Source organism: Lissotriton helveticus, chromosome 4_1, assembly GCF_964261635.1.
Source record: "Lissotriton helveticus chromosome 4_1, aLisHel1.1, whole genome shotgun sequence".
Lineage (NCBI taxonomy): Eukaryota > Metazoa > Chordata > Amphibia > Caudata > Salamandridae > Lissotriton > Lissotriton helveticus.
In genome coordinates, this window is record NC_136063.1 from 475639345 (window position 1) to 475658116 (window position 18772).

An 18772-nucleotide genomic window follows, 5' to 3' on the forward strand; every position below is an offset into this window, starting at 1 on the left:
CTCAGCAATTCTGCTGTGTGGGACTTACTGGAGGTAAAAGGAGGACTTGTTGGCCCCCAAGGACACTCTAGAGCCAAGGGGACTGCATCCCCCAACCAGCAGTGCGCTAGGATGTGCGTTTGCAGAGTGGTGGAGAAAGGGCCATGGCCTCCGAAGACCTCTCACGAATCACGTTGTGTAGGACTTAGTAGAGGTAACATGAGGGGTTGTTGGTCCCCAAGGACCCTCAGTAATCAAGGGGCCATCATCCCCAATCAGTAGTGCGTCAGGAGACACATTTGCAGAGTGGTGTAGAAAGAAGGCAGGGCCTCCGGCAAGTGGCCAGAAGGTTTTTTTCCCCTGTTTTTTAGGGAAGAGGAGCTGTGTAGTCCCCCTTCCCTCGGCTGATATCAGCCCCGGGGACCACATCTCTGAGGCAAGGCATTTTTGGGATAGGGAGGGGGGCCGCTTGTCCTCCCTCCACTCTGGCGACCCCATCACCGGGGCCTACCCCTTTTATTTTATTTCTATTAAAGGGAAGAGAGCCGTGTGGTCCCCCTCCCCAGCTGATTTTGGTCCTGGGGCCTTGCTTATAGTCTGGGTACCCTGGTCCCAACCAGGACACCTGCGCACTTTGTTGGGGACCACGGGGGAGCCTCAAATCCCCCACAGTCCCTGCCGGCTCCTGCGTCCTGGTGAGTCTGCATAGCTTTTGGACAGAGGGAGCTGCTGAAAATGCAGCTCCCTCAGTCCAAAAGCAATCCTGGTCCACTTTCAGCAAGCAAGAGCATTTTTAAAGCTCTTGCGTGCTGAAAGTGGAGCAGCATTTTCTATGTCTTGGCGGAAGCAGTACTGATCCAGCCAAGCCACAGCAAACTGCAATTTCATGGGGGTGGGTGCCCCAGGACATTACAGGAGCCGGCCCTGGGGGTGACGATCCCAAGGGCTATTATTGCCCCCCTTCTTTCTTTGATTTTGCCCCAGGGAGGTGGTGGTCCTTGGAGATGAGTGTCTGCGTGGCCCCCCGTATTGTTTAAACATAAACCCACGGAGAGGTGGTGGTCCCCAGGGCTGAGAGTTCCAAGAGGCCCCCGTTTTTAAATTAATATGCCCCAGGGAGGTGGTGGTCCCTGGGTCATTTATAAGCCCCAGGAGGGTTAAACCAGTGCACCACCTCCTTTTTTCCTACTGCTCCTGGGACCTGGTCTACCCAGGGTCCAATTACAAACAAAGCGCAGGAGAAAGGCTTTTTGGGGGGGGGCGGGTTTAATGATTTTTTGTTCTGCTGGGTCCAAGAGAGACCCCAGGTGCAGGTCTGGGGGCCAGGGCATTCCTATCTTGCCCTCTTTGCTTTAAAAAAACAAATTCTGCAACTCAGCATCAAGCCGTGTTCTAAGATGGCTGCCAACACTTCCTGGTTGAAGTGCTGGCAGCCACTCACATTTCATCAAGGCGACTATAGGATTAGTGGAGGATCAGCGGAGGATCAGTATTCCTATATATCTATAGCTGGATTCGTTATAATATTTAAAAAACTACAGAACGGATTTTCACCAAATCACAAAAAGACACTTCCTTGAATCAACATCTACATTCCTGCCAAATTAGGTGTAATTCCTTTCAGCAGTTCGAGCTGTAGCGATGTCTAAAGGTCCTATGGGAATTAACATGGGGAACACGTGCTTTTAAATTCCCTCCTTATTCTCAGCCCCACTTGACAGATCACCCCCAGACAACAGCTGAAGTGAGCGGCAAATTAGTTATGAAATTTTGTGAGGATTCATCAAACGGTGCCAAAGTTATTAGCACAACAAAAAACGCTTTTCCTATGGAAACGAGGATCTAACTATAACTACCTATTGGCGACCTCCAGTAGGATGGATGTATATGATCCACTGGTGCCTAATTAACAACATATTTTTATTTGGCACAGATCTTTTCCGCCAATTATGGGGAACTGAGATGGGCACCTGCTTCGCCCCAGCTATGCAAATTTGCATTTGGGCTGTTCGGAGGAGCAGGTGCTACCCGCCACCTGTTCAGAAGAAATATTAGACAATATAATATTATGGTCACGGTTCATCGATGACCTGTTTATTATTTGGCGAGGTTGTTTAAGTTCAGCATAACAATTTGTGGAGAAGACCAATAGTAATACTCTCAATCTGCATTTTACTTCACAAAATAAGTCAGATTAGGCCCACTGGGGCAGGAGTGTTTTTGACCTGGGTATTTGCTGGTGAGAATACTATAACAATGATAGTGCAGCAAATGTGGCGATACTGGTTCCATTTCTGTTTGGATATCCGCACACTGTGGCATGTTTCAAAATAGATTTTTTACGCCCACTGGGGCACAATTGGTTCCGGTCTGTTGTAATTTTGGCCCCCTGGGGCGATATAGCTGTGGCACCAGGTGATACTGAGGTCATATGTTTGAATGTGTATCAGCAATTTAGGAACTAAGCCCTTAGTTATGAGATTCAAGCGGAATAAGCAAACGCATTCACCAACAAAGAGAGTGTCTGTTGTCCGTGTCACATAAGAACCAATAAACAGGTTCAAAGCTTTATTTAATTGAACACTCACACCAACAACACCATGAATATTATTAGTACAGGTTACACAAGGAATTACAAACAAACCTGCCGTTATCAACCCACCCGTCGCCGCAGTTCAATCAATGCTAAAGGAATGATTTATGTGAATTGAAACGGTGTTTGTTAGGTGACGAACATTTAACCTAACATTGAGCAATGGAGTCTGTTCACTGTTTATGTTATTGTCACATGGCCTTTTATAAAAAATGTGCACTTTCACAACATCGACCACTCGTGAGCAAGGAGCGTGGGCTACGAAACACGTTGAGTGTTGTGCCACTTTTCGGAATAAATTAATTCTTCGCTATCAGCTAGATTCATGAAAGGAAATTGCGCTCGCAAAGGGCCAGATTCTGAGAATCTGGCCCTTTGCGAGCGCAATTTTTGCATTTGGGATTCATCATCTCAAATGCAAAAATCGGTAATTGCGAAATCGCATATTTGCGAGGAATTGCATTTAAGGAATCTCTATTTGAGATTCCTTAAATGCAATTCATCAACCATTTTTAATTTGCGAAATCGCAATATTTGGCCGCTATTTACCACAAATTGTAACTTCGTGGTAAATAGCGAAAACTCAGAAAAATGCACTTTAGTGCATTTTTCTGAGTAGTATGTTACACACACACATGTCCTTTGGACATGTGTGTGCGCAACATATGGCTACATTTGCTTTTCAGGGGTGCTACAGGGTGTCCTTTGGACACCCCTGGCACCCTTGAAATCGCATCCTTATTTGCGATTAGCAAATTGCTAATCGCAAATAAGGAATAACTCCCCATTCATCCCTATGGGCCTTTAGGCCCATAGGGATGAATGGGGAGTTATTCCTTATTTGCGATTAGCAATTTGCTAATCGCAAATAAGGAAGATGTAGGAATCGCAATATTATTTGCACTTCCTACATGAATCCCGTTTTGCAAGTCCTTAATAGCGATTCCTTATGAATCGCTATTACAGACTCGCAAAACGGGACTTTGATGATCCAGCTGTATGTCTTTTGCTGTTGAGAGAATGATGATTGCTTTTCTCTATAGCGAGGACAGGAACTCACTTACTCATCAGCTACCTCCATGAAAAATCTGGAGCACTCTCGGGTTTCATTTGAAGAATGTATTCCACAACAGCTATTCCCTCCATGTCTGGTTGGTTTATAAGCAATGTAATCACCACTGCCATTGGAGTGTTCCTGGCCAATGGGAGGTTTGCAAATGTGCTAAGGCTCCCATGCCGTCCGCACACCATGATTACCCCAATGACTGAAAATGCTGAGCCCATGTGTTCAGAATCTTAAAATCCATTCCCCGTTGGGAATTATACGGGGGTCATGGTGCATCACACTTATCTCTGCCGAATGTTACAACAATCCCTCCACGTGCAGCATTTCACTCAGGCAGCCACAAATCTCCTATCCTGGGGTAACCAGTCCTCCATGAGCTTAACCCCTCGCCACAGCCGCTGCGAGACATGCCGCAGGTGTCCGTTAAGTGACTGTGCCACCACAAGTTTGTATAACTCACGCCCTCCATGGGCGGATGAGAAAATTCTTCGGCAGCAGTTCAAGAGCTTTTTAGTTATCATCATTACGCTCTCCTGTCACATGCTACGAACACAGGATGGGCGCTTTTCTCCATAGCGAAGACAGGAACTTGCTTACTCATCAGCTACCTCCATGAAAAATCGGGAGCACTCACTGGGTTTCATTTGATGAATTTATTACACAACTGCTATTCCCACCACAAACGCTGTCGTGGAATAAACTCTTACAAATGAAACCCAGTTAGTGGTCCTGATTTTTCATGGAGGTAACTGATATATATATATATATAAATATATTATACCTCTCCTGGTATGTCACTGTGTTTTTCCACAAAAAAAAACAGTACCGAGGCCCAAATAGTGCTTGATGTTGTATTTATTTGGCACACGAACAAACCCTACGCGTTTCGAAGTATAACTTCTTGCTCACGGGTATAAATATATATACACACACACACACACACACACAAACACACACCTTACTATGCTTACCTTGTGTGGTAAAGGTATATGGATCGTAAAGGCATTTGTGATAAAGGCAGATGCATGGTAAATGCTGAGTGGTATAGGCTGTTTCCCAAACCGTGGCCTTTACTTGGGTACTTTATCCATTTACTTGTACACCCTGTTCTTCATGAAAGTTGAGGGGAACTCGGTGCTCAGGTCAAAAGCAAGCCTATTTGAAGAGTTTGACACTAACATTCCTAGAAGCTCAAAATTGTGTCTGTTTTAGTATATCGGTTCAAATATGCAGTGAAGGTAAACTGGCATACAGGAATTAGTGGTTTATCAGTGATAACCATGAATAAGGCCATTGTGAACTAAAGAGCTAGGTTTGCTTATCACATATTCATGACAAACACACCTCTATCTTCACAATTAAGAAGCATTAAATTAAATTAAAGATACAAAAAAATGAATGAAGAAAAAAAAGAAAATCTTGGCCTTGGACATGCCAGTGTAGGGTCAGAATTTGAAAGCATCACTGTGAATCTATTAGTCAAGGCCAACCACAGAGGGAATATGAGGCTAGAAAAAGTGATGAAAAGAAACATACAGTGAGGACATATGACGCCTCCCACCATCTACTAGCAGGAGCGGAGTCGAAACAGCAGGTCACTTACGTCTATGACAAGTGAGATTTACAAATTCATTCATACACGTCCAAGCTGATGAAGATCTCCCACATGCTCTGGATGTGGTTGAAAAGATCGTTGAACACGTCTAACAAGTTGAGGCACAAGTTGAGGCATACAAAAGCATGTGCCTAAAAACACCTATGTTGGCTCTGTATAGTATTCACTTTTTGCATGGTCTGCTCTCTCTAAAACAAGATCTCAGGCAAAATCTGCTGAAAATTGACAGTGAGGAAGAAAAACGCATGTAGCAACTCAAACAACCCACACACTCAGGGAAACAAAGTCTGTGAAACCTCACTTTGCTGTGGCAAACAAAGAACACTGCCAACCATTTCCAACAAATTGAGTCAACAAAGAGAAGCAGCTATGATACAAAGGACACAGGATACATAAAGGAACAGAGCAAAAATTATGGTAACCCATATGCATTCCTTGTTGCCACTTCATATAGCTTGAACTCATTTCCTTGCACAAGATACAAAGAAACACTGTCACCAATTGGCAGGGGTAGACTGATTTTTCATGTACTGTAGGTAAATTAATGGAAAGCACAGCAACTTTGAAGTAGTTTACCAGTAGCAGAGGTAGATGGGTTTGACAACTACTACCTAAAAGACAACATGCAAACACTTTTCAGCAAGATACCACATAAGAGTTGCATGACCAGTTGTTAAGTGAGCTATAAAGAATTAGATACCTGAAAAGGACTTGAGAGAAAGCACATATGAACATACCTGATCAACAATAGAGAGATGTCTTGCTTCTTCTAATTTACTGTTCAAAATTGGATTTGGATGCATCACATCAGGAGACAAATATGGTCTGTACCCTGACAACATGTACGAGAGACATATTCCAGATGGCCCATTACCTTAAGACAAGAAAAGAAACAAACATAAATATCATAACTTTTTTTTCTTTTCATTTGTAACAGTAATAATGAATAAACTGACACAAGCCCAATGTATGTTATTTTATTTTATTTTCTAAATTCTCAACACTACTTATTGGTACTTGAACAAAAGTTTCAATTATATTTATAGGAAGTAAGACTACTCATGTAAATTTACCAGTTTTCAAGCTGAACGATGTATTATTTGGGCCCACCATGCAATGGTAGCTGAGATAGGTAAACAATTGGTCTACTTTGCACTGCAATACAGTTTATGGAGACAATAAACACATTGTGTGACTATGGAAACGTGTAATATTTTCATTGTTATGTTATGTTATGCTAACTGGGGTTTTATAAAGCGCACAGCTACTCTACTGAGTGTCCCGGCACTGAGTGAGTGTGGCTGGACTAGACAGAAAGGAAAGGTGTGCAGAGCGGCATGTGTTGCGTTATTGCTGAAACAGCCATGTTTTTAGGGATTTTCAGAAAGGAAGGAGATCCTGAAGAAGTCTCACAGCAAGTGGCAGATCATTCCATAGTTTTGCCGCTCTCAGCCAGAAGGAGCGGCCTCCAATACGAGAGTATTTCACCACCGGAATACAGACTCGCGCAAATGAGGGAGAGTGAAGAGAGCGTTGTGGATGATAAAATTGACCTCTCTTCCTCAAGTAAGGTGCACCACACCCATGTAAGCCTTAAAAGCCAGCACCAAGGCCTTAAACTGTTTCCACTTATGGATCGGAAGCCAGTGAAGATAATTCAAATGAACATACATCCGGGTCCTGGGGCCAAGAGATAGAATGGCCCTGGCAGCAGCATTTTGCACTACTTGAAGAGGGTAAGCAGATACTCTGGAAGACCCAGATAAAGAATGTTTATGTAGTCCAGCCTTAGGCCAATCAAGGCCTGGACTACAATTTTCCTGTGCGGGATCGAAAGTAATGAAAGAAATTGTATGTGCATTTTCAAAAAGCCAAAGCACTGACCGGCCACAGTCTGAACCTGTGGCTTCATACTCAGAGAATTGTCCAGTTTTACGCCAAGGTTTTTTACGGACGACACCGGGTTAGCAGGAGGGTGCATGTCCTGAGGCCACCAGTTGTGCCATAAGTTGTTAGATGGGCAACCAAAGAAGATGATTTCCGACTTATCGGAATTACATTTAAATTCATTCAGCTGGAGCCAGGAGAACACCGCTGACAGGCAGGCTTTAATTGCTTCCCCCTTGAACTCTGAATCCTTGTCGCATGTAAAAAGGAGTTGGGTGTCGTCAGCATACAACACTATTTTAACTCCATGTGACTCAACTAGACTAGCCAATGGGGACATGTACAGATTGAATAAAGTTGGACTAAGCACCGAGCCCTGAGGCACACCCACCTCCAGAGGGGGGATTAAGGCAGAAAAAGAAGGCGTCCCAAACTCTTTGTTGACGCCCTGATAGAAAAGAGGCAAACCATTTGAGAACCACCCCTCTAAAACCAGCCTCCTGGAGTCTCTTCAGGAGATGGCTGTGAGGGACGGTATCAAAAGCTGCTGAAAGATCTAACAGTATCAGCATAGCCTTACCGTCCTTAATGGATTCTGAAATTTCCAGCAGTGCCGTTTCGGTGATAAAGTTAGAGCAAAACCCAGATTGGATTTGATGCACAATGTTGTTAGTCTCAAGAAATGCAGAGGTGACTGATGAACTTATTTTTCCAGTACTTTGGAAAAAAAAGGCAAAAGGGATATGGGCCTATAGTTAACAGGAAGCTCTGGATCCATATGGGGCTTTTTCAGAAGGGGAAGAATATGTGCTTTCTTCCACTTGTCGGGAACCAGCCCCTGTTGCAGGGAAGTATTCAGAATCTGGTTCACATACGGATTAATGGAGGAAGCTATTGCTGCCAAAGTAGACGCAGGGCAAGGGTCAGAAGGATCAAGGTGGGAGGGGATCTTATCCCGAAGGTTAGCCCCTTGGGAGCGAAGGAAAGAGTCCTGGATCTTTCTAATTTTGTCGGCAAAGAATAAGGCCATCTGATCCACCCAAAGGGGGAAAAAGTCCTAGTCACACCATTAGGGGGTGAGAATTCCTTTACTATTTTAAAAATCTCTTTATTAGTATTCCCGGCAGCTTCTATTCTTGATGAGAAAAAGCATTTTTTCTCTTTGAGGAGAAGTTTGTGATGCAGTTTCAGTGCTTGTTTATACGCAGTTTTCTGCTTGCTCTCAAACGTTTTTCCTACACGCTCTCTCGAGTCTTTTGCAGGTCCTCCTGCTTTCTTTAATAGCAGGCGTAAACCAAGGAGCAGAGACTCGAGAGGTCAAAGCAGGACGAGAAGAGGGTGGGGCAATCTCTGCTGCACTAAGCAGAAGCCAGTTGTCCAAGACAGTAACATCATCTTCCACATTACCACTCAAAATGAGTGGGTGGGAGTCAAGGGCCAGCGTCACCGCTTCGGGTGTGATACAATGATATGGTCTAAAGCTGCCCACACGGGCTTACTCTGGATATTAGAGGGTCCATTTTCGCGGTGGACTCCAAACTCCAAAAGGAAATGGTCTGGCCATACCAGTGGCCGAAGGGAGAAACATCTAAATCCCATGTGGAAAAGACCTGATCTAAAATATGGCCCTTTTCGTGGGTCGGAGTCAGAAAGCAAGGATTCAGATTGAAAATATTCAGCGCCTCCGCTAAGCTAGTAGCATCAGCATCGTTAATTTAATCCATATGGACATTAAAGTCCCCTAATATTATACAGTGTTTGTGTTTAAGAACAATGGGGGCCGCCGCATTACTAATAGCTTTGTTGAACAGCCCAACGGTGCCCGGTGGTCTATACACTAGTAAGCCGGCCATGGATTGATGGGGAGATATTACCAGATGGAACCCAAAGGATTCAGCCCCGGCAACATCTTCTGAGTGAAGAAGCACGCAGGAATAGATGCCCTTCAAGATAATGGCTATGCCTCCGCCCCTGCAGCTAGGGCGATCTTTCCTGGCCATTTGGTAGCCCTTAGGAATGGCTGCAGCAATTGCAGGATTGGATGAGTCACATAGCCACGTTTCCGTTAAAAATAAGAAATCCGGGCGGACATCTTCCAGCAATTCAAAGATATTGAGGGCGTGCTTACGCATAGATCTAGTATTAAGAAGCAAGCCAAGCAATTTACCTTCAGTCCTGGCCCTATTAACATTAGGTAACCCTGGAGGAGCCAGAGTCGGGGATTACCTATTGGTTCAGTGGAAAAGATTGGCGCCCAACCGCACTGAGAACACAACGTTCCCTGAGATATACTGTAAGGGGGCAAGGGGGAGCAGCAGCTCACATCCTTGGTCAGTTCCCGTAACCTATCTATGGTGAAAGTCCGTCTAGTGATAGTACTTACAGATCCACCGGGGAGCATTTCCAGCACGGGGCGCTTCCGGGCCATGGATGGGTGCAGATAGGCTTGCCTTTGGCGTGCCGGCTGCGCGTTTACCCCAGGGTGATATTTAAAGCCCCCACTTAATTAGCGCTAAAGCGCTATCTCAGGAAACATGGTGGGCCCGCTCGCACGGACGGGCCCCACCGGAAGAGAGAGAGGCAGTCGGGTCACGTCGACAGCCAACCTGAGGCAGAATTAATACAATCAGACAACAACAGTAAGTTTAAAAGGATTAGAAATTAGTAATGTTTAAAAAGCGCATCTGTGCAAAAACAGCGTAGCAGCAATTCTAACACCTAATACAGGCAGCCAGCAGCAGCGTCACTCCATGTATTATCATAAGCAACAGCCATTTTGGCTGTGGTGTCCATTTAGTTTCCTTTGTAATTCTTTCATCCTCTGTTGTTCGCCTTTTCACTCTGCTTGTGCCATCTATTTTAGTTGACCTCCTGACATAGCTGAGCAATGTACTTGCTGGGGGTGTGTAGCTGCCAGTGCACCTGGTCTTAGATGTTATCTGTTGACTGTTTACTGCTGTCATTATCATTCCTGCTCCCCCTCCCAATTTGGTGACCACGTAGTCATCTATCTGCCCTTGTTTGCTGATAGCTATTTCTAAACTTGTTCTTTCCATTTCTGTCCATGTGCTTACATTACAACAAAACTGTATATAAGGACGATGGTTAGTGAGTTCAGTGTAGCTCCTCCTACAACACTTGAGAGTGTTGTGTAGACGTGGTCCAACTCATGAGTGATTAATAAACTTGTTATTTTATTCCAACTCCAGTGCCGATCTCTTTTTGTTAGTCTGTGGAACCCGTGGACGAGAGGGTGACCCTGCACCTTTGTGCTCACTTTTGGGTACATTTCCACATGACTTGTATGACCAATTCTCGGTGGATCTAAACTTGAACTGTGAGTCCTCAATATCATTGCTTTATATTGCTCTCAACTGATTCTCCTAATCACAAATGATTATTTTTCACTACTATTCACTGTGTCGATTTTGCCAAAGCCCAGAACTGAAAGGGGTACCTCAGGCAAGGGTAGGACTCACAGATGTAAATGTAAATGTAAATGTAGTGCTTATATAGCGCTGTACACATTCCGCTGTGGAACCCATCCTGGCCTTTCCCTGTGAAGTGCCCACTCCTGGGCACCCCCAAGGTGAGGCCCTAGCGCTGTTGAGGCCGTTGTGGAGATTAAGCAAGCTATTGCCCAAAGTTGCAGAGTGGGACCCATGATTAGAATAGGCACCGAGGCGAGAATTATCAGGTCCGGGGAAATTGAGCCCATGACCCGCAGAGGGGGGAATTGAACCCTGGTCCGGGCCAGACCTCTGCATCAAGGTCTGACGCTCTAACCATTGAGCCCCACTTCTCCACAGATGGCAGAGTCCAGCTGCACCAGAAGAGTTGCAAGTAGTCTTTTGCACCCCCAAAATGTCAGAGAAGAGGAGGCAAGCCAACAAGCCTTTGGAGAAACTTGGGTGCAAGGATGTAGAGAACAGGTCCAGTCCTTCTCACTCAAAGCAAAAAGCAGTAGGCAGCTGGCCAACACAGCAGAGAAGGTAGCAAAGTGGCAGTTCTCCAGAAACACAGCAATCAGCTGTTGAACCTTAAATCAGCAGAACCTTTTCAAAGTTCCTCACAACATTCACACTTTCAATTGGGTGCAGAAAGTTTCAGATTCCCTCCTTTAGGCTAATGTTCAAATCCTTCTAACACAATTTCCAAGTAGCGGATTGGGCTCTGCCACTCTCCTTCTCAAGATCCTTGTAGGATCTGTTTTTTTTCTCTTTTTATCAAAACCATTGTCACGTCCTATTGAAGCGAGCTGACAGCAATTTACAGAGTCCCTCTATGGTTCTCCCTACAAATCTGGGGTCAAGCAGAATTGGTTCATGCTGAAAATACAACAGCAAAATGTTACATAAGCAGGCAGTCAGGAATGACATTTCCAGCTCTACTGCCTTTAGCAGTTCAGATCTGCATGCGGGTAGAAAAACATCACTTAGCCCTATCTCAGCTCCCTTTAATGTAAGAGTAGATCACTTGAGCAGAGTTTTCCTCCATCCCATTTCTAACCTAGTTCTTCTAGACTTTCTGGAGGTTTACAAGAGTTTCGAGTCTATGAAGGTGACCGTCCCGAGTTCCTCTGAAGCGGTCGCTCCCCACGCTGCTCCCTGCTGAGATACTGGTATCGTAGCGCCATTGTGATAGACAGCTCTTTGACCTGTAAAATCTATAGCGCTTCGCTCGCATTGCTCCAGAAATAATTTGTGCCTGATTCGATTTATTTCGTAGCGCTATACTGTTAACAGCGCATTAATTAAGAAACTATTGTACATTGCTGCCTTTGCCTGATTAACTTATTTGTGTCTGATTGTGCCGGTGCCACTGCCCTTTTCATTGCCATTAATTAGCTTGTGCCCCAATCTTGTCCTGCTTGGCCTTTTGGCTTGCTGCCATTTTGTTGTTGTTGTTGCGCCTCCCTGCCCGGCTCTCCACCCCGCTCCCGCCTCTCAGCTGCTCCTCCCTCGCCCCCGCCCCCTCCACTATCCACATATGACAGATGCTTTTGCGCGCAGCGTTCACGCGCAGCGGTCGTGCCCTATGCGCGCCGAAGGTGCGCCAAAGGTAAGCCCGTCTGCGCCCGTCCGAGCCTGGACCGCGCCCAGCGCCAAACCCCCTGGCCCCCGCAAAATCCACTCCGCTCGCATTACGTACGACACCGCAACCCTCTCAGCCCTTAACCCCGGCCGCCCACCCAACTGCTACCAAGCCGTCCCAGGACACACCCATGAACCCTTCACCTGCCACTCCTGCAAGTTCAACTGCATCAGAACCCACACCAAATCCACAAACTCCAAACAGAGCTCCGACACCAACCACCTAAAGTGCATCCTGCTCAACACCCGCTCGGTCCACAGACACGCCATTGAACTCTGGAACCTACTCGACACTACATCGCCGGATGTCGCCTTCCTTACAGAAACCTGGATGAATGCCTCATCAGCGCCCGACATCGCGCCATAGCCATCCCGGACGGCTACAAGATCATCCGAAAGGACCGCACCAACCAAACAGGAGGAGGCATCGCCATCGTACATAAGAACACCATCCACATCACGACCAGTTCTGACGATTACCTCGCAACCGCCGAACACCTTCACTTCCAGATCCACACCGACCCCAAGACCACACTCAGAGGCACCCTCATCTACAGACCACCAGGACCCCGCACACAATTCAGCGAAGACATCACCGACTTCATCAGCCCACACGCCCTCCCCTCCGAGGACTACATTCTACTGGGAGACCTCAACTTCCACCTGGAAAAGAAAAACGACAGCAACACTACCACCCTTCTGGCCAACCTGGCCAACCTCGGACTCGAACAACTTGTCAATACCCCCACCCACTATGCCGGACACACGCTCGACCCAATCTTCACCTCCAGCAAGCACATCTCCTTCAATCACAGCACAGCTCTCCACTGGACTGACCACAGCTGCGTTCATTTCAACTACAAAAAGACCTCGACCCACAACCCCCCACAACCTATTCCCCGAAGAAACTGGAACAAAATTACCACCGACCAGCTCTTCACATCGCTTCACCAAAACCCCCCCTCCAAATTATCGGACCCAAACCAAGCAGCCACCAACCTCACACAATGGATCACCCACAGCGCCGACAAACTAGCACCCTTGAAAAAACGTCAAATCAAGCAAGGTAGCAAAAAAGCCCCCTGGTTCAACAATGACCTTAAGAAATCCAAGAAGTTCTGTCGTACCATCGAGAAAGCCTGGAGAAAAAACCCAACCACTGACAACCTGACCACCTTCAAGAACGCCACCCGCAAACGCCACCAACTGATCCGATCCACCAAGAAATCAGCATTCAAGGATCGCCTTGACAACAACACACAAAACAGCAAGGAACTATTCAACATCGTCAAAGAATTCACCAACCCCACCGCGCCACCAACGACATCACTCCCTCCCAAGACCTCTGCAACTCCCTAGCCTCATTCTTCCACAACAAAATCGCCGACATACATAACAGCTTTGGAAACCAATCCGAAGACCAGTCCACTCCACCCACCTCCGAACCTAAACCACCCTCTAACATCCTTTGCGACTGGAACCCAATCACCACTGAAGACACCATCCGCCTGATGAACTCCATCCACTCGGGATCGCCAACCGACCCATGCCCCCACCACATTTTCAACAAAGCAAACTCCATTATCGCACCCCATCTCCGTGACGTCATCAACTGCTCCTTCAACTCCGCTACCTTCCCGGGAAGCTGGAAACATGCCGAACTCAGCGCCCTTCTAAAAAAAAACACAGCAGACTCCACTGAACTTAAGAACTACCGCCCCATTTCGCTCCTCCCATTCCCTGCCAAAGTCATTGAGAAAACCGTCAACAGTCAGCTCGCCGCCTTCCTCGAATCCAACAAATCCCTCGACCCCTCACAGTCCGGCTTCCGAGCCAAACACAGCACCGAAACCGCCCTCATCGCAGCAACAGACGACATTCGAACTCTACTGGACAACGGAGAAACAGCTGCCCTCATCCTACTTGACCTCTCCGCAGCCTTCGACACAGTCTGTCATAGCACCCTCATACAACGCCTTCACAACGTCGGAATACAAGGAAAAGCATTGGACTGGATCATCTCGTTCCTCGCCGGAAGAACCCAGAGAGTCCGCCTCCCCTCTTTTAGATCAGAGGCCACCGAAGTCATCTGCGGCGTACCAAAAGGATCATCACTCAGTCCCACCCTCTTCAACATATACATGAGTCCCCTCGCATCCATCGCACGCCAACACAACCTCAACATCATCTCTTACGCAGACGACACCCAGCTGATCCTCTCCCTCACCAAAGACCCAAACACCGCCAAAAACCAACTTACACGAAGGAATGAAAGAAGTAGCCGAGTGGATGAAGAACAGCCATTTAAAACTGAACTCGGACAAAACGGAAGTCCTCATCTTAGGTTCATCCCCCGCTGCCTGGGACAACTCATGGTGGCCACCGGCCCTGGGAACCGCACCCATACCTACGGACCACGCACGTAACCTGGGCTTCATCCTGGACTCCTCCCTCTCGATGACCAGACAAGTAAACGCCGTCTCATCATCATGCTTCAACATCCTACGCATGCTCAAAAAAATCTTCCGCTGGATCCCCACCGAAACAAGAAAGACGGTCACCCACGCACTGGTCACAAGCCGACTGGATTACGGAAACACCCTTTACGCCGGAACCACAGCCAAACTACAGAAAAAACTCCAACGCATCCAAAACGCCTCAGCCAGACTCATACTGGACATCCCCCGTCAAGCTCACATTTCCAGTCACCTGAGAGACCTCCACTGGCTCCCCGTCAACAAGAGAATAACGTTCCGTCTCCTCACCCACGCACACAAAGCCCTCTACGACCTAGGACTCGAATGCCTCAACACGCGACTGTCCTTCTACACCCCCACCCGCCAACTACAATCGTCCAACCAAGCCCTCGCCGCAATTCCGCGCATCCATAGATCCACCATGGGTGGAAGATCCTTCTCCTACTTAGCGGCCAAGACTTGGAATTCCTCCCCACCCACCTCGGCCTTACACAGAACCACCTCTCCTTCAGAAAGCAACTAAAAACTTGGATATTCGATAAGTAAAGTACCCCCCTCCTTCAAGCGCCTTGAGACCCTCTGGGTGAGTAGTGCGCTATACAAATTCTCGAACTTGAACTTGAAGGGGGACTCTACGTCAGTTTCAGCAGTGCTATTTTTCCATGTTGCCTTGCCTGGGATCCAGAGTTGGAACTTAGAGGACAGCCCAAAAGTACTCTCTTTGACCTTCCCTTCTTTTGTGTGCCTTCCCTCCATTTCCACTATTTAACAGATTATCGACTCATCTCGAGAGGCACCGGCGGCTCCTCTGCAATGGCAGAGGATCATCGCCTCACTTGCTCAGAGCCAGCAGCTGAAAAATAAAACAATATTTTACTATTGTTTATTTTTCAGCGGCTGGCTGAGCCAGCATGTGCAGGGAGGGGCCAGGCTGGGCCATGGAAGGGGGGAGGAGGAGTGGTAGAAGTGCACTTTTAAGTGTGCATGTCAGTTTGACTGGACGTCTTAGGCCTGCCAAACTGGAATGCGCACTTGGGTTTCTGCAACCCAGCTGTATTGCACAGCCGGGTTGGAGGAACAGCACTCCCTGTGCCTGAGCAAGCATTAATCCAGCCCATTCAGGCCAATTCCCATGCTGTTCTCATGCTTGGGAGCAGCAAGGGATTGGATGAGGAGTCATGATGCCTTCCCTGGGACTGTGGGGACCAGGAACTGGCAGCAGATGAGCACGATGCAGCCGGCAGCACCAGGTAAGAGCTTTTTTCATTATTAAATGCGCTTCCCGTCATTCCCCCATCTCCCCCGTTCCCCCTCCACCCACCCGTCGATATTTATCAGTGTCGCCCGCCACTGTCCAGAGGGAAAAGGCAGGCCTAATAGTCACATCCTGGCCCCAGATTATAAGGATGGCCCAGCTAAGAGAAATGTGTAAGTCTTTGGAATGGATACTGCTTAGTATATGATGTCCGGACAAGCGAGTCCCAGCTCCAGCTTCACGCTAGCTCTCCTGGCATGCCAGGGAAGTGTTAACATTTTCTTGTAAGCGGAGATTTGGAAATTTGTGAGGTACTTGTTTAGTGCTCTGGGGAAAACTAGGTGACCGTAGTTGAGAGAGGGGACTAGTTTGGCTTTCAAAACTTTTGAAATGGGTTCTGTAAATTGCGATGTTTATCGAGTCGCAATATGCGAGTCACAAAATTTGATGTACATCAGGGTCTGAGAGACTGTGATTCCCAAATGGGTCTCAAGGGGCCGGTCTCATTTTGCGACCCATCGGCAATAGCCGGCACACACAGGTATGGTTTGCCAACCTAGGGCGAGCAAAGCAAACAGAAAGCAATTGCCCATAGAAGCAGGGTCAAGAGTGATTTGCATATGGCTAATTCGAAACTGAGGTGGCATGGTGTGCAAAATAACAATAGATTGGGATGCAGCCCAAGTAATTGCCAGTTACTCAGATCAATGAAAGCATTCTATTCATCAGATTTTTGTATACTTTAGTGTGTCACCCTAAGTGGGATGGGTAGGTCACTCTGAATTTGCCGCCACTGCCAAGAGTCATTTCCTACCTGATTTCACCGCCGGGGCACCGCTGGTGCAGGATCCGCCACCGCCGAGAGTCATTGGGGCCATTTTCTTGTGGACGGACGCCGGAGGGAGGGAAACTACACCTCCCAGCATCTCCTGCGGCACGCACGCCAGCAGACAGCGCCAGGAGACGCCTAAAAGGACGCTCGGGCACCCGCGGGGCGGGAGCTCACTCTGAATTTGCCGCCACTGCCAAGAGTCATTTCCTACCTGATTTCACCGCTGGGGCACCGCTGCTGCAGGAGCCGCCACCGCCGAGAGTCGTTGGGGCCATTTTTTTGTGGACGGACGCCGGAGTGGAGGGAAACTACACCTCCCAGCATCCCCTGCGGCGAGCACGCCAGCAGACAGCGACAGGAGGCGCCTACAAGGACGCTCCGGCCCTCGCGGCGAGGGATGCGCGCCAGGTGAAGCCGGTCCAAGGGCGGCCTCGTCTAAGCCCGTCATAGCCAGGAGGAAGCTGAGCTGGGCCACCCCCTTTACATTGACATTTCTGTCCCTTTTATGACTCGGTTAGTGATCCTATATTTTTTTGAGGTGTATTTGTTATACTGATATTTGTGTAATTTTCAGTTGTATTACTTTTTAGTCACCCACGGTCATGAGTAAGGGTAGTGGTAAGGGGGTAGGGGGTTCAGGGGTAATGGGAACCCTTGATGCGTTTCTAGTGAGAGCAGAATCGGTTCTCTGCCGTGAAATTGAACTAACTCGAAGGCGACTCTCAATGGATCATCGTCGTTCCTCAATCGGTGTTCCCTTAACTGGCCCACTGTTGTTGTTAGAGTCAGCAGGAACGGTTGATATATCAGATGGCCAGGTGGAAACACCGCAGCATCAGGGACCATCATTATCGATAGAGTCATCAGAGGATGCCTCTCAAAGTTGGGGCACCATCCCCTACCTGTCCTTCCCCCCCTAAAATCTTGACTCGCCAACAACGATTAAACAAAGCCAGAAATGGGGAGTGTTCGGCCATCGTTGTAGCAAAAAAAAGGAAAGCGGGCAGTGTCCCAGCCATTTCACAACAGGCCAGTAAAGTGTTGAAAACGAGGGGAGGTACATGGGGAAAGAAAGGGTGTGTGCTTGAGGCTGCTACCTCGAGTACACCTAGTTTGGTGGGTACTAGCTCACAAGCATGGTCTGAACAGGTGTCCCGCGACCTGGAAAATCGAATTATAGTTAAACTTGAGGAGAAATTATTGGAATTACTGAAACCTATTTCCTCTGAAACTCTCTGATATTGAGTCCAGGTTGAGCAAAATTGAGAATCAGCTTTTTTCCCCTGTATGTAACCCATCAAATGGGGGGCCTAGTGTGTCTATCACCTCGACTGAGAATTTGGGGGCCGTGTCAAACCAAACTCCAATAGTGGTTGATGTGGGCAGTACTGCTACCATCCAAGCCCCCTCAGTTAATGCAGGTAGGAAGCATGCTCCACATTCTAACAAAAGGTTAAGGGATGATCGTGGTAGTGACACAAATAATGTTCTGGGACGGGGTGACTCTCCACATCAACACAGAGCAGATAGGATAGGCGACCCCTTACACCATCATTTTGACGAATGTTCCCTGCAGAGTGGGGTGGAGGAACATTGGATCTCTCTTAGAAATAAGGCTCTTCACCATCTAAATAACTTGACAGGACTAGGTAGTCGTTTATTTAAAGAATTTAAAATGACTCGTAGGGGAACCAGTAGAGGGGACTGTGTGATATTGAATTTTGGGTCTCCGCAGATTGTTAAACTGATTCTGGATTGGGCTGGAACTAGGCACCTCTGAGAGGATGGCATTGGCATTGTCCCCTTAGGGTTTTTCATCGAAATATGCCACCAATATTAGGTGAAAGGCCTGAACGCATGCTTTTAACACAGGCTCAGGGTCCTTATGATTTCACTGTACCCACCCAAAATAGATTTGAGGTATTCACAAGCCTGGAACAGATTGATTGACTAGCCACCCCAGGATCACCAAATA

General features: G+C 47.4%; 1 protein-coding gene across 4 annotated transcripts in view; it reads right to left on the reverse strand.

The window, feature by feature from the left end:
* Window positions 1-18772, reverse strand: part of OSGIN2 (oxidative stress induced growth inhibitor family member 2) — a 160056-nt gene that overhangs the window by 92869 nt on the left and 48415 nt on the right. For all 4 annotated transcript variants that reach the window (XM_078685596.1, XM_078685598.1, XM_078685597.1 and 1 more), the window contains one exon: window positions 5991-6127. In XM_078685596.1, coding sequence (XP_078541722.1) covers window positions 5991-6127 — 137 coding nt within the window. The remainder of the gene's footprint in view (window positions 1-5990; window positions 6128-18772) is intronic.